The sequence below is a fragment of the Gobius niger genome (assembly GCF_951799975.1).
Source record: "Gobius niger genome assembly, contig: SUPER_10_unloc_3, whole genome shotgun sequence".
Taxonomy (NCBI): domain Eukaryota; kingdom Metazoa; phylum Chordata; class Actinopteri; order Gobiiformes; family Gobiidae; genus Gobius; species Gobius niger.
The window spans coordinates 183,820-200,399 of record NW_027639330.1 but is presented as its reverse complement, the minus strand read 5'-3'; the positions used below and the strand labels follow the sequence as shown (position 1 = coordinate 200,399).

Genomic DNA, 16,580 nt, shown 5'->3' with positions numbered 1-16,580 from the left:
AGGGTCAGAGTCTGCAGGGTCAGAGTCTTCAGGGTCAGAGTCTTCAGGGTCAGAGGATGCTGTGGTTCTTGTTCTCTGGAATGATCTGCTCTGATGAGTGTTTGCTGTTTTGTGACTCCCACAGAAACCTCTGAGCTCATCACAGACTCTGATCTAAGGTGTGTTTCAGATGAAATGTGCCTCGACCGGATTCCAGGAGAACCCGAGGGCGGAGCCGAACACCCGCCATCGAGTCCAACAGGAAAGTCTCCCGTTTGTGTTTCTCCCACAGATGAAGGGTGTGGAGCGGGTCCAGTGACCACAATGTGAATAACAAACCTGTGTCTGCAGTGACTTCATTCATTTAACTACAGATCATGTGACATTAGATCATGTGACATTAGATCATGTGACATTAGATCATGTGACATTAGATCATGTGACATTAGATCATGTGACATTAGATCATGTGACATCAGATCATTTTGAAAGTGTCAGTTCAGCAGAAACTCTTTCATAAGTTCATGTTTGTTCCTTTGTTGATCTCAGCTTGATCTCACTCTGCGACAGGAGGGAAACAGCGCCCCCAATGTGACGCTGGTGGCCAAAAAGTGTACTGCACCCATATTCACCATTGAGAATGAATGAGTCAGTTTTTTATTTATTTATTTTTTATTATTTAGTATTAGTATCAGCATTAACCAGAGGCGGGGCAAAAGCAGGTCACTCTCTGGAGGCCCCGCCCACTTTGTGCACCCCTGCTCCAGAGGAACCGCCCAACACTGGCCTTTTGTTGTGAAAGGTTAGGTGTGTTTAAGATGCCGTTGCGGCTCGCCTGGATGATCGGCGAGACTAGCCGGCGCAACAGGGGCGGAGAAAAAAAGGCTGAGACCAATCCGACCCTCCACATGCAGAGAACAACGAGAGTGGCCTCAGATCACGCAGCGTCTCGTTCAGATATCGCGTTCATTTAAAGTTTATCCTAAATAAAAGTCCTTCACCTCCTGCTCTGTTTCCTTTACTCCAGAGACATCATTCTTCATCAGAGGAAACTTTCCCGTTTGTTTGTTCAAGTTTGTGAAATAAAACACGTCCTTTTAAATCATTAGTTTGTTCTGAAAATAATCAAACATGAGCTCTATTTTAGGGGGCGATGCATAACTGTAATAGTTTCAGTCATAGTTTATTTGTTCAGATCTAAAGAGGAGAGAGGAGGGGGAGGAGCACGTTTCTGATCACACAGACTCGTATCCAATCACCTGAGCGTGAGGACAGGTGGGTGTTTTCCCGTCATGCACTGGGCCGAGGAGCCGCTGCAGTTGCCTCTGGAGCAAGTCGGACAGAAATCTAACCGGCACCGTGCGTCTGCAGTCGGCTGTAAAAACTGCGTCCGTCTGGCTCATCTCAAACACACCTACTGTCAGACAGGAAGCGCCCTTTTATTCTGAAGGCAGGATGAGCTCTTTCCTGAAGGAACAGGTGAGACTCATTAGTTAGATGCAGGACACGTGCGCAGGAGCCACGCCCTCACACACACGCCCTCACACACACACACACGCACACACACACACACACACACACACACACACACACACACACACACACACACACACGCACACACACACACACACACACACACGCACACAGACAGAAGTCATTAGGTGTGTTAGAGATGAGTCCGTCTGACTCATCTCTAACACACCTCTGATCCAGACGGAGCAGTTTTACAGCGACTGCAGACTCTCGGTGTCGGTTAGATTCTGTTCTTGCTCCAGAGGCTCTGACGTCACGGAAAGATCTGAGACCCCGACGAGAGCAGCCGACTGGATCCGCCGCTGCATCTCTCCAGAGGAACTGCAGGGGCTCCACGGCCCAGTGCATGATGGGAAAACACCTGCCCGTGCTCACGCTCAGGTGACTGGATACGAGTCTGTGTGATCACAAACATGCTCCTCCCCCTCCTCTCTCCTCTTTAGATCTGAACAAATAAACTATGACTGAAACTATTAAAGTTCTGCATCGCCCCTAAAACAGAGCTCATGTTTGATGCTTTTCAGAACAAAGTCATGATTTAAAAGGACGTGTTTTATCACAAACTTGAACAAACAAACGAATGGGAAAGTTTCCTCTGATGAAGAATGACGTCTCTGGAGTAAAGGAAACAGAGCAGGAGGTGAAGGACTTTTATTTAGCATAAACTTTAAAAGAACAATATCTGAACGAGACTCTGCTGATCTGAGGCTCTCGTTGTTCTGCATGTGGAGGGTCAGACGGGCTTCAGACTTTTTTCTCCGCCCCCGTTGCACCGGCTACTCTCGATCATCCAGGCGAGACACAACGGCATCTTAAACACACCTGCTATTAGGCCGTTTCTGGAAATACTCCCACACTTTTGACGACTTTTGGCTGTTTCCCCCTCGCTCGTGTAACGCTGTAGGGCTCGGCGCTGACTGCAGCCGAAGGTGCTGATGGCCAAACAGAGATAGGTCCGGCCACGGAGCCAAGCGTGCGAATAAACATTCAGAAAAACAAAATTAAGTTTCAAGTAGTTGTATTATAGGAAATAGGTATGGATAATAGGTATTAGATATTATAATAAATAAGTAGATATAAATAACACAACATGAGAACAAAACGGAAAATCATAGCAAAATGCCAAGTCCATTGGTTTGCAAAGTTCGTGGGAAAAAGAACTGGTTATAATCCAACTGAAAAAAAAAGTGTGACTGTCCTACCACACCACGTAGCAGGGGCAGTGGGGGTTATAGCTCGCCATCCATATTTCCATTAAAGGGTCCAAACGAAAACGCGGTTCCAGCGTAGGAGGTGGACACAGATGGGGGGGAAAAAAACCTGACCTAAACAAGGCCGAGGAAAAAAATCTTATTAGTCAAAAATGTAATAAATCAATAAAATGATAAGTAAATAATAAATAAAATAAATACAGCAATACATGCTATAGGTTATCAATCACCACAATACAAAACACATAAATCAAAGAGAAGCTTCAGGTATCAGGTATAAGTGCACTTAAATCAAAATCATTAGCACAAAAGCTAAGGTATATCAAATATCAAAAAGTGTGCAAAAGTGTCAAAGTGTCAGTGTGAATAAATAATAATGGTTGCGCAACAGGGTTCAGATCCGCAACAGTTTGAAGTCAGATTCAAAAATACATAGCCTCGTGGGCATTTAAATCAAAAGGACTGCAACAATGGCCACAAACGGCCAAAATGGCCAATAATGAGTATTACTGAAGCTAAACACTGTAGTGTAGGATTCGGCTTCAATAATCCACAGATTAGAGCGGACATTCCAGTACATAAGCGGAGGTAGCTGCGCGGACCGTGCTTGTTTACAAGCTATGTTAGCACTAACTTAGCAGCGGAGCTACGGGGACACTCGTGGCACCATAACTCAGAACATACGAAACAGATTAACTCACCGATGAGTAGCTATTGCAAATCAGGCACCGGTAGGTCCTGATATGGTGCGTCGGGAAAATCTGAAGGGTTATTTACAAAATAGCATTTAGTAACGAGTACGGCTGTCAGTAAACAACTAAATATGGCACGGTTCAACTCACCGAGTGAGGCACGGGAAGGGCGCAGTCCGCCGCAGTAAAAGGAATCGCTGATGTGAGAGAGGCTCAGTAGGTTTCGTAGCTGTTCCTGGCCACGCCACAGCAGTAGCAGCTATTTGTGGAATAGCGGTAGTAGAGTAGGCGGAAGTGACGACGGGGAGAGAGGTCTTCCGGGAAACTGGCCTTTCACAATAAAGGCACAGGATGTTGGGCCGCTACATTACGTGGGTTACACTCGCAGTGACTGCATCACGAGCAGCCACGCTGGAAGTGAAACGTAAACAAGCGACGCATCGACGCATAAAACACGCACTGTTGCAGCCTCATATGTGACTGTAGAGGAGGCTGGTCATGTGACTGTGGAGGAGGCTGGTCATGTGACTGTGGAGGAGGCTGGTCATGTGACTGTGGAGGAGGCTGGTCATGTGACTGTAGAGGAGGCTGGTCATGTGACTGTGGAGGAGGCTGGTCATGTGACTGTGGAGGAGGCTGGTCATGTGACTGTGGAGGAGGAGGCTGGTCATGTGACTGTGGACTCTGAAAATCAGCCATTTCCTCACATATCGACTCTAAAGGCTCCGCCCCTTTAACCTCTGAACCCCCGCCCTCAGCCTACAGGCCAGCGTGACGCCTCATTTGAAAGCTAAGACCCACAAAGTGAAGCCAGAGGTGGAGGTGGGGGCTCAGAGGCTCATGAACAAACCCCCCCGTACAGACGCCTGCTCGGACAGCCTTCTCTCCTGCGACTCCAGGCCCAGTTTCCAAAGGTTTTCAAGGACAAACCGTGGGAGAAACTGTGGGTTCGGAGGCGACTCTGACTCTCGGATCGGGACAGAAACAGACTGTGGGTTCGGAGGCGACTCTGACGCTCGGATCGGGACAGAAACAGACTGTGGGTTTGGAGGCGACTCTGACGCTCGGATCGGGACAGAAACAGACTGTGGGTTTGGAGGCGACTCTGACACTCGGATCGGGACAGAAACAGACTGTGGGTTTGGAGGCGACTCTGACACTCGGATCGGGACAGAAACAGACTGTGGGTTCGGAGGCGACTCTGACTCTCGGATCGGGACAGAAACAGACTGTGGGTTCGGAGGCGACTCTGACACTCGGATCGGGACAGAAACAGACTGTGGGTTTGGAGGCGACTCTGACGCTCGGATCGGGACAGAAACAGACTGTGGGTTTGGAGGCGACTCTGACGCTCGGATCGGGACAGAAACAGACTGTGGGTTCGGAGGCGACTCTGACACTCGGATCGGGACAGAAACAGACTGTGGGTTCGGAGGCGACTCTGACTCTCGGATCGGGACAGAAACAGACTGTGGGTTCGGAGGCGACTCTGACACTCGGATCGGGACAGAAACAGACTGTGGGTTTGGAGGCGACTCTGACGCTCGGATCGGGACAGAAACAGACTGTGGGTTCGGAGGCGACTCTGACTCTGGGATCGGGACAGAAACAGACTGTGGGTTCGGAGGCGACTCTGACACTCGGATCGGGACAGAAACAGACTGTGGGGAACGAGGCTCGCAGGACTTTTGAGGAGGAGGAACTTTTTACATTTTCTTTGGGTTTTTCTGGCGGGTCGAACACAGATATTTAACGGAGACGGAGATTTTCTAAAGCAGAACAAACATAGTATTTTGTGATTCAACTTTAACTTATTCGTATTAAGACACGTCCGGTTTCAGAGTTTGTACAGAGAGGACTGTCTTATTTTACACTTTTGCTTTGTGTGGACTTTCACAATAAAACACGGGTACAGCGTCCTGCCAGGAGGCGGGGCCAGAGCGGTCGGGACTCTTTTTAAAGCCACCAATCAGGAAGCCCATCCAGAGGTTAAAGGTGAAGCACTTATGGAAACGCTCGCCGCTTCACGGGTCACGCCCCTAAAGCCCCGCCCCTAAAGCCCAGCCCCTAAAGCCCAGCCCCTAAAGCTCCGCCCCTAAAGCCCAGCCCCTAAAGCCCCGCCCCTAAAGCTCAGGTTCAAAGAGTGAAATTGACCAGAGCGTTAAATTAAAAATTAAATAGTGGAGGGTCTGAGCTCTTATAGTGGAGGGTCTGAGCTCTTATAGTGGAGGGTCTGAGCTCTTATAGTGGAGGGTCTGAGCTCTTATAGTGGAGGGTCTGAGCTCTTATAGTGGAGGGTTTGAGCTCTTATTGTGGAGGGTCTGAGCTCTTATAGTGGAGGGTCTGAGCTCTTATAGTGGAGGGTCTGAGCTCTTATAGTGGAGGGTCTGGGCTCTTATAGTGGAGGGTCTGAGCTCTTATAGTGGAGGGTCTGAGCTCTTATAGTGGAGGGTCTGAGCTCTTATTGTGGAGGGTCTGGGCTCTTATAGTGGAGGGTCTGGGCTCTTATTGTGGAGGGTCTGAGCTCTGGAGGGTCTGAGCTCTTATTGTGGAGGGTCTGAGCTCTTATTGTGGAGGGTCTGGGCTCTTATTGTGGAGGGTCTGAGCTCTGGAGGGTCTGAGCTCTTATTGTGGAGGGTCTGGGCTCTTATAGTGGAGGGTCTGAGCTCTTATAGTGGAGGGTCTGAGCTCTTATTGTGGAGGGTCTGGGCTCTTATAGTGGAGGGTCAGAGCTCTTATAGTGGAGGGTCTGAGCTCTTATTGTGGAGGGTCTGAGCTCTTATAGTGGAGGGTCTGAGCTTTATTGTGGAGGGTCTGAGCTCTTATAGTGGAGGGTCTGAGCTCTTATAGTGGAGGGTCTGAGCTCTTATAGTGGAGGGTCTGAGCTCTTATAGTGGAGGGTCTGACCTTTATTGTGAAGGCGGCGAGCGTTTCCTGTGTTTCGGAGGCTGCAGTGCTGTACAGATGATGATTATTATGAATATTAAACTTGTTTTTTCTGCGTTTGGTTCCAGTGACGCTGCGTTCACGTCCGTCTGAAAAACAAACTCTGTCGTAAAGAGTTTCTCACTGGCTCCGAACAGAAAGAGAAGCTTCTAAATGTGCTTTTACTAAAGTGTTATGAAGTGTAATAAATGTGATGAGGTTTAACCTGTTCAGGACCGTCCCTGATCCGGGACTGACTCCAGGTCCATTTACTTTCATACAGTATTTAGGCAAATTATATTTCGACCAATATAAACGTGTGGCACAGATTTTTAAACAGGCGCTTCTCCCCAAAACATCTATTCCAGTCATGGAACATCATCACTTAAATCAAAGCATTAATTAAGGACAGAAAAATAAAAAAAACCTGAAAATCGAGCATTAAAATTAAGCATTTCTTTTCCATATTAAATTATTTGTGGTCCAATCATAGGTCGACTGGATGTTTTTGGTCCAAAATACTGAAGTAAAATTAAATTTAACAAATTTCAACAAAATTCTCTTTTTGGAAAATTTTGCTCATTATTTTCAATTTTCACGGTCAGAAATGACCTAAAAATACTCCAGAAATGAGAAAATCTTCTGGTAAACAAACTTTTTGTCAATTCCAGTTCTGTTTCCTTTTTCCTAATAACTATTCTCTTCAAAATGAGCCGTTTCCCAAAGAAATCCACTGATATTTGTGCTGGCAGTGCTCAGTGTTAGCCACATGTTAGCCACATGTTAGCCACATGTTAGCCTCATGTTAGCCACATGTTAGCCTCATGTTAGCCACATGTTAGCCACACGTTAGCCACACGTTAGCCTCATGTTAGCCACATGTTAGCCTCATGTTAGCCACACATTAGCCACACGTTAGCCTCATGTTAGCCACACATTAGCCACACGTTATCCACACGTTAGCCACACGTTGGCCACATGTTAGCCACACGTTAGCCACATGTTAGCCACATTAGCATTTAGGCACAGACTTGTTGATTTCCCAGGTGACAGTGGTGCATCTGTGTCGACGTCCATTGTCTCCAGATCACAGTGAATGAAGACGAGTAAAAGCTTTTCTGAGTAAACAAGGCGGCCATTTTGTTTCGGGGGAAGGTGTGACTGACGCACCTTTGTGCACTGAGATAAATACTTCATTTTGCTTTGATTTAGTCCATGTTTGGGAGGTTAGTTGTTGCTGCTGCACTTTTTTTGACACATTTGTGAAAATATTTGTGCTTTTATCACATTTGGCACTTTGGTTTGTGCACGATGCTAATGAGATATAGCACCAAAAATGGAAAAGTTTACAAATCCAACATACTTGGACCTAGACTTCTGAGATTGTGCACACATGCTGAGCACCTGTAAGGTTAACACTGTACTCAGTTTAGAGTCTGTGCTATGAAGTATATTTTCAGGAAAGATATTTCAGTTTATGTGTAATTTTCGATATATAAAAAAGCTATATTTGTATTAATTTTCTAACTAAAGAACCTTTTTACATGTTTTTGTCACAAAGTCTAAATGTACAAAGAAGCTGCTTCTTGTCCTGATTCCTATGACGGTTCACATAAGACAATAACAATAACAGTAATGTTAATATGGAGAGGGGACTGTTTCATTTAGCCGGCGAGAGGACATCAGAGCAGGTGGTCCTTAACAGGTTAAACCGGTGTGTTCAGTCAGACGGCCTCACAGCGCCCCCTCCTGGATCACGTGATGCTTCTAAAGGCAGAACCTCTGAGCTGCTGTTTCCGACGGGCGTGAACGCAGAGTGTGTCCGTGGCGTGGTGGGCGGAGCCTCTTCAGAATGACTCGTTGGTGAATGTGTTTGTAAAGCGTTGTACAGTCTGAGGAGCCGCTCAGGTCTTTTCTCTTTCACACGTTTGGGAATCAGCAATAAAGACTTTGTTCATGGGTTTGTGCTGTACATACGGGCTTTTCCTTTGGCTGTGGGGGGGAGGGGCCTCTGGCTGTGGGGGGAGGGGCCTCTGGCTGTGGGGGGGAGGGGTCTCTGGGGGGGAGGGGCCTCTGCTCTTTTGTTTTGGGGGATGTTTTGTACAGAAATAAGCGTTTACATGAACAGAGAAGGCTTTGTGATTGGAGCAAAGGTCTGAATAAAACCCTCTGAACATCTGCCTGGTGTTGGACCTTTGTGTCGGGCTCGTTTCTTCAGCTCGTTCTCCAGTTCATCACACAGACCATTCCATTCCAACCACAGAAGCTCCAGACGGGACGGACCATCACGTGGACGGCCTGAAGGTCAGATGGTCTCATGTGTGAAGGTGAAGCTGCTCCGTCTCCCTTTGTTTCAGGTCTTCTTGATCCTGAGCAGCAGCAGGGGCGGACGGGCCACATGTCCGTCCTGGAAGAGCACAGGAGGACCACCAGTCTGGCCTCTCACTTTACCCAAATCTAACAGCTTAACCTCTTAACTCCCGCCTGAACCGAGAGGAGCTTTTTCCTCACGTCATGATTGTTTTTCCAGCATTTTTTTGTTGGGTTTTCAACTCATTTTTGTAACTTTTTTTGTCATTTTTCCGTCAATTTTTTATCACATTTTTTTGGACATTTTTTGTCAATTTTTTCCAAATTTTTTGGTCAAATTTTTGTGATTTTTTTTTTTTTGTCACATTTTTGTAATTATTTTGTGATTTTTTTGCAATATTTTTTTTCAAATTTTGGTCTTTTTTTTTTTTTGTCAATGCAAATTTTGTTCAAATTTTGTTCAAATTTTTTTTCAATTTTTTTTCAATTTTTTTTCAAATTTTTGTGACATTGTCATTTTTTCGTCATTTTTTAATCAAATTTTGGTCATTTTTTGTCACATTTTTGACATTTTTTCGTCAATTTCTTGTGACATTTTTGTGACATTTTTGCCACTTTTTCATCCATTTTTCGTCAGTTTTTTCTCACATTTCCATCATTGTTTTCGTCTCAGTTTTGTTGCTATTTTTCAGCTTTTGTCCAGAAGCTTTTGGATTGGGGTAAAGCCAAACTGGAGAAAATGCTCTCGGTTCAGGCGGGAGTTAAGGGGTTGAAAGAAAAGCATCCAAAAACAAAAATGTGCTGGAAAAGCAACAAAAAAGTGGCAAAAACACGACAAAATGTGACGAAAACGTGACGACAAAGCGATGAAAAAACAACATGAAAAAAACCCTGAAAAATAAGAGACAAAAACATGACAAAAATGCAGCGACAACGTGACAAAAAGTTACCGTCCCTTTTCTAGATTTTCACTTTCAGATGAGTCGTCACAGTGTTGCTCTCCAGTCAAGAAGCTTTTAGATTTGGGCAAAGCCGAACTGGAGAAAATGCTCTGGGTGAAGGCGGGGGGTCAGAGGTTAATGTGTATTTGTGGAAGTGTCCAGAGACCCGTGACCCGTGACCCGTGACCCGTGACCCGTGACCCGTGACCCGTGACCCGTGTGACCCGTGACCCGTGACCCGTGACCCGTGACCCCTGACGTGTGACCCGTGACCCGTGACCCGTGACCCGTGACCCGTGACCCGTGTGACCCGTGTGACCCGTGACCCGTGACCCGTGACCCGTGACCCGTGACCCGTGACCCGTGACCCGTGACCCGTGACCCGTGACCCCTGACCCGTGACCCGTGACCCGTGTGAGAGACTGATTCACCTTCGTTTGTGTCGCTGCAGTTTTGACTCTTCATCTAAACGAGTCCATTCAAACAGAAAGAGGGAAAATGATGAAGAGAAAACACGCGTGACTTCAAACAGAACACGTATGAGCAGATGTGGATGTGAAGGCTGCCCCCTGCTGTCTGTGTCGGACAATTACAGCCTGAAAACTGATCCGGAACAATCCTCACACTTTGTCCTCAGAAAATAACACAAACCTCCAGGACGAGGAGGAGAGTTTCAAACTGAGGCGGCCATGACGGTAACTATGGCAACTGTCGGCCATTTTCTGTGTGGTCGTTTCCTCTAATATGTCGTCATTACCGGGAGAATCCATGTTTCACTGCAAAAAGTGGATTCTAAGCAAGTAAACAATGTCTTACTTTAAGAAATAAGTTCTGATTTTTTCACATTATTACTTTTGTAATAATGTCAAACTGAGCAAAGTTTTCTTGAGAAACAAAATTTTGTTTTAGGAAATAAAATCTGGCCATTTCTTGTTCAGATAAATTTGCTAAAAACATGATAATTTTTCTTGTAACAAGAAAGAAAAACTTTTAGAATCTTCTTCAGTTTTAGACAAAGAATATTTGTTCTTATTTTAAGACAAACTCAGATCAAAACTCTTAATGTAAGACCTGCTTCTCACAGAGAGATAAAACATTCCATTCTTTAAAGTGGGGGCTCGGTGGCACAGCGGTTCTACCACTAAAAACATGTACAATAGGTGAATCCTCCAGCAGGTGATTCTGACCATCAGCCTGGCTCCACATCATGGAGGCGGGTCTCCGGGCAATACTTTCCTTAAATATTAGGATTTATTAACAACATTTGACTTAAATCAAGCAACATTTAAGTAAAATGTCCACAATGTTTCACTAAATAAGAATGTTTTCCTTAAATTACTTTAGTGTTTCTTTGTTGTTTTATGATGAGAAAAATATTCTCCAAATAAGAATTCTTAGCAAGTAAAAACTCTGACCTCATTGGCAGAAGTTTTTCCTTAAAACAAAACAAAAGGTCTTGTTTTAAGATGTTTTTCCTTGTTTTTAGTCGGGCACTTTTTGCCGTCTCAGAGTTCACAGTTTTCTGCGTCTGAGGTGACGTTGGCCGAGAGGAAGGACTTCCTGCCTTCACAATAAAAGCACAGCTTTGTGACTTTTCTTTTCTGCCACAGACTTGTTTTGGATCAGTGTTGATTCTGACACGTTTGAGTTTAGTTTGAGTGAAATATTTCTCCTGTGTTTGAGTCTCGTGTTTCTAACGTTTATTAGAATCATATTTATTCCTGTTTCTCCACATGAGCAAAGCTCAGAGAATCTGAATCATCTGAGGCTTTTTCAAACTCACTTTGGATCATTTGACTTTCTTTGACTTTAGTCACATTTTAGTCTCAGGAACAACTTTAGTTTCAGTCACAAAAACATGACTTTGAGTCAAATGAAAGGAAATATTTGAGTGAAAAAACATCACATGAACATAACGTGTGTCGTCTGTACTGAGGCGTTTCTGTCATTTCTTTGACTCAACGCGGTCGTCACGGCAACAGTTTCCAACAAGGAAGTGAAACTGTAAAGGTTTAAAAAGGTGGAAATGAAAGACGTGGCTGATGGAAAGTTGTTTTTTATTGAAGTGGTTTCAGTAATTACAGAAGTCACAGAATGAGCAGAACAACAACGTTTCATCCACTCAGATCCAAATCACCCAGAATATACAAAGTACTTTTACATCATCTGGAGGCAATCTGAGCACTGACAGATCACCACCTCGTGATGTCATCAGGTGAAGGAACTACGAGGGTTAAGGAGAGAAACACTGAGCTGTAGGTTCTACTCTGTCACAGTGATGTTCCTCGGTAAGATCTTCAGAGGAACGTCCTGAGATGTGGATAAATATGGTCTCAGTCCCTCAGAGATGAACCCTGTGTGGAGGTCTGTGTTTGTGTCGGGGTCAGTGAAGGTCAGGGTTTTTGAGCCAAAGTCCAGCTTCACTCGGACTCTCTGCAGCTTCTTCACTGAGAGACTTATACCGACAGAGGGAGAACAGGCTGAGTATTTACGATTATAGAAACATATGAACCAAACTCTCTCCTCAGTCTTTCCTCTTCTCTGAACAAACCCTCTCACACCCACAGCCCAGTCCTTATTCTCCCCGACCTCCACGTCCCAGCTGTGAGTCCCTGAGACAAACTTCTCAGATCCAACTACATAATATCCTCTTCTCCCTGGATTCTGTGGGACCTCCTGAGCTTCTCCTCTCACTGAGCTCAGATCTTCAGACAGGATCATACAACGTCCTGCAGTGTTTGGATCCAGAATCACAGGGTAGAACTGCACCAGGCTCTTCATGTTCCTCCAGATGTTGAAGCCCAGGTTGCCCAGATGTTTGGCCTGGTCTATCAGAGCTCCTGGTCCCATGTCCTCCACCAGGGGGCGCTGCTGCAGCCTCTTTGCTGCAGTCTTGTACTGGAGCAGGAAGGAGGCGTCTGCTGCTCTCAGCAGCTCCTCTGTCTCTGAGACGCTCTGGGACACGGCCTCCATGTCTCTGCTCACGGCCGCCATCATGTCCTTCATCCTCTGAGTCTTCTGCTCCTCTTCCTCCCTCAGAGCCTTCATCCTGGACTCTTCCTCCTCCCTCAGGAACTGGTGCAGCTTCTCAAACTGAGCTCTGATCTGTGTCTGAGCGCGTCGGGCCTGGGCCGTGATATGAGGCGCTGAAGACTCCAACTGTGCTCTGCTCCGAGCCAGGACCTGAGGAGAAACATCAGAGAGAGTTAGAAAGAACCAGGACCTGAGGAGAAACATCAGAGAGAGTTAGAAAGAACCAGGACCTGAGGAGAAACATCAGAGAGAGTTAGAAAGAACCAGGACCTGAGGAGAAACATCAGAGAGAGTTAGAAAGAACCAGGACCTGAGGAGAAACATCAGAGAGAGTTAGAAAGAACCAGGACCTGAGGAGAAACATCAGAGAGAGTTAGAAAGAACCAGGACCTGAGGAGAAACATCAGAGAGAGTTAGAAAGAACCAGGACCTGAGGAGAAACATCAGAGAGAGTGTAGCGTGTGAGGGTGACCTATGCCCTTTCCGCCATGGTTACTGCATACCAGAGATGAGCAAAACCCCCAGGCCATTTTATGGCTTTGGAATGTCTTCACTTCCTGTCTTGTGAAGGGCTGATCAGATCGAACACAGTTCAGGACAAGAAGACTGTGATGATCTTCTCCTTTAACCTTCACAACCAGAGACGAGAACTCTTTATTGACCTTCGAATTGGACTAAAGACTGAATCTCAAACGTCCGATTTGAGTAATAATCCAATTCTTTAATTCATGGACAGTGAGAATGAACTCGACCGATCTGTTCTAATGATGAATTCTTCCCCAGGTCAACAAAGATGCAAAGTACAAACATACTGTCCAAATGTCGGTAATGCATTTGGAAAGTTTGTGAAGTTTGTTAATGTTATTACAATAGAAATGTATTTCCTGAATTCTCTCCTAAGAATAAGCCTCCTCCCACTGTGACTTGGGTCCCGGTCAGATCAAGTTACGGACTGAATCGATTGGTCGAGTCCCACAGAGACAAAGGGGCCGCCCCCGGTATAAAGGATGGGTACAAGGAGAGAGACCCAGTAATAAAAACAAAATGCTTCTTGTGAGAGTTGGAGTTGGACAGAAGAAGGAGAGACGGCAGGATAAGCACATGGTACATCCCCTGCTGAACTCTGACCTCTCTTTGTCTCAGATGGACCAAAAGAATCTTTAAGTTTGAGCCCGTCATTGGACGTGATTTTGTAACTACCAGTTACTTCTTTTAAGAACATTTGCATTTTTCCTACAAGACAACAACATTTTTGATCGCTGAGCTTTCAGCGCAACCATATAAGGGCGACACGGTTAGCGCTCACGCCTCACAGCTAGAAGGTCCCGGGTTCGATTCCCACCTGGACCGGGCCTTTCTGTGTGGAGTTTGCATGTTCTCCCCGTTTCTGCGTAGGTTTCCTCCGGGTACTCAGGTTTCCCCTACCACTAAAAACATGTACAATAGATTCCCCTCTAGGGCCAGGACTCCCCTGAAAAAGAGATTCTTAATCTCAGTGGGACTATCCTGGTTAAATAAAGGTCAATAAATAAATAAATATTGAGTCTAGCATGTCAAGCTAAACCCCCAAGGCCCAGAGGAGCCGGAGAGAGACTCCACCGCCCCCCCCCCCCCCCCCGCCTCGCCCCCCCCCCCCGCCCGCCTCATCAGCTTGAAAATCACCACCCGAGAGACCACGACCACAGGCCGTCGAACACCAGGACTTTGGGACGCCGGACCACAGTTGGCGTGGAAAACCTTTCTCTCACGGTCGTAAGCGCATCTCACAGACCTGGCTCAATAAGACTCACATAACGTGTACACAAACCACCTTACTGACTTTCAGATACAATTTTAGAACATTTGATCTGATTAGTCATCCTGTTCCTTCTAGGTTATTCTGTTTGTACTTTAATATTTAATGCCGTCTGTTAATTGATTTTGATCATTAAACCTCCATAAACCACAGTTTGTTTGGTAATGTCTGTGTTTATTATTCCAGACTAAGGGTCCATGTGTACGTCCAAGACCTCACTTCTTTCAGATAAATCTGTAGTTTAGCCTCCTGTTCTTACTTTGAATTTGTTTGCTTTTCGAACTGGTGCCCCGTTAAATTTTAAGGCTAATCTACAACCTATTAATTAATTAATAAACAAATTAATTGATTAATAAACCCTCATACCCTACAAGAGATAGAAAGAACCAGGACCTGAGGAGAAACATCAGAGAGAGAGAGAGCTCTGTGGACACATTTCACTGACTGGAGCAGCAGGTGTGAGGTCTCTTACCCTCAGGTTCTCCTGTAGAGGTTTGAGGTCTCTCCACAGCTGCTCTCTCAGCTCCGGAGCCGCCTCCTCGATGGGTGTGAAGCTGTGGTCTTTGTGAGTCCTGGAGTCTCTGCAGACCAGGCAGATCAGGTCCTGATGGTCCTCACAGAAGAGCCGCAGCTTCTCAGAGTGAAGACTGCACTCAGGCTGTGCTGGAGATGTTTGTCTTCTCTCCTCTGTGAACGTCTCCACCAGGTTCTTCAGAGCCAGACTCAGTGGAGGATTCTCCCTTGAGGACCTTCTGGTACAGACTGGACAGGTCTTCAGGGGTTTGTCCTTCCACCAGTTCTCCAAACAGACCTTACAGAAGCTGTGGCTGCAGCTCAGAACCACAGGATCTCTGAAGAGCTCACAGCAGATGGGACAGCTCAGGTCCTGCTCCAGTCTGGACGCCATGATGATCCACCTGAAGCCACAGAGAGAAGATAAGATGGTGATGCTCATGGATGTTTATCACTCACAGACTGTAGTGACTCAGAGGAAACACTGGAGAAGGTTTCAGGAAAGAGAACAGTCAGTCCCTGATTTGCACAAAACTAATTTCCTTTGCAAATGAGGCCCATGTTCCCTTTGGTTGGTCTAGGCCAGGGCGATTTGGCCCGGGGCGGACTGGCCATAGGTCCATTCTGGAGGAGCACAGAAGGGCTGCTGGCTTGAGGGCCATCAGCCTGTAAGGGGGCGCTGCTACCCGGCCTTGCAATTGCACAGAGTGACGGGGCGCCAGTAGTCACCTCGTCACTCTCTGTCCCTGCGCGCCTCTTCCTCTCCCCTCTCCTGGGAGAGTGCTGGCGCTGGGAGCGCTCGGGCGCGCTCTCGCTCCAAGACTGGTTCCCGCAGCCCTCACATGCATCCCGCGGTCATGCGTCATACAAACTGTCCCTCCGTAACACTGGTTTTCCCGGCTGTAGCGCACGAGGGTGCACACTCGTTGCCTACATGCCACACCACTTTCTCACCTGCTCCTGCTGTCCCGTCAGTCGGTCGCCTCGAGTAGTGTGGCCAAACAGAGGCACTTCCTGGGCCGCGTCATGTAGCCCGTGGTGGCGCGCTGGGGCCAACCACGTGACCCGGGCTAATCCATTTCGTCCGTTTGTAATGGTTTTGTGATTTCTTGTGTTTGTATGTGAGTTTCTGTTGGCCTTTGTAAAGAATGTTATTTTCATTAGAGTGGTGTGAATATTTTGTATTATTTTCTTTGTTTTTGTGTCTCCCTGTGTAATTGTTTAATAACCCCCTTCAATTAGTGTTGGTCTGCCCGGAGGAGGGGCTGGGGGGTATTAAAGGGGAGCATTTGGGCTCTGTTGGTTGTTGGAGTCTGGAGAGGGCTGTGGTCTGAGGCCTTGAATTTGTAAGAGTTTGGTTTCTTTTTGTAAATACTTTTTTTTCCTTGCTGCACTAAAAATAAAAAGGTGGATCTAAAGTTTCGGCCTTTGCCATCATTTTTCCTGTGGGAGTACGACCCCGTGGTGGCCTCGAAGAGATTCTGGCAAACCGTCCGGCGCCTCAGGAGGGGGAAGCGGTGCTTCACCAACACTGTGTACAGTGCGGGTGGGGGGCTGCTGACCTCGACTGGGGATGTCGTCGGGCGGTGGAAGGAGGACTTCGAGGACCTCCTCAATCCCGTCGTCACGTCTTCCAATGAGGAAGCAG

General features: G+C 46.6%; 1 protein-coding gene across 1 annotated transcript; it reads right to left on the bottom strand.

The window, feature by feature from the left end:
- Nucleotides 1-11,853: 11,853 nt before the first annotated feature.
- On the bottom strand, nucleotides 11,854-15,326 carry LOC306969805 (E3 ubiquitin-protein ligase TRIM35-like; the record flags this gene model as incomplete). The annotated part of the gene is made up of 2 exons (XM_079583032.1): nucleotides 11,854-12,774; nucleotides 14,892-15,326. 2 exons carry the CDS (start codon nucleotides 15,324-15,326, stop codon nucleotides 11,854-11,856), a joined length of 1,356 nt encoding a protein of 451 aa, XP_079439158.1.
- Between the last annotated feature and the right edge of the window lie 1,254 nt (nucleotides 15,327-16,580).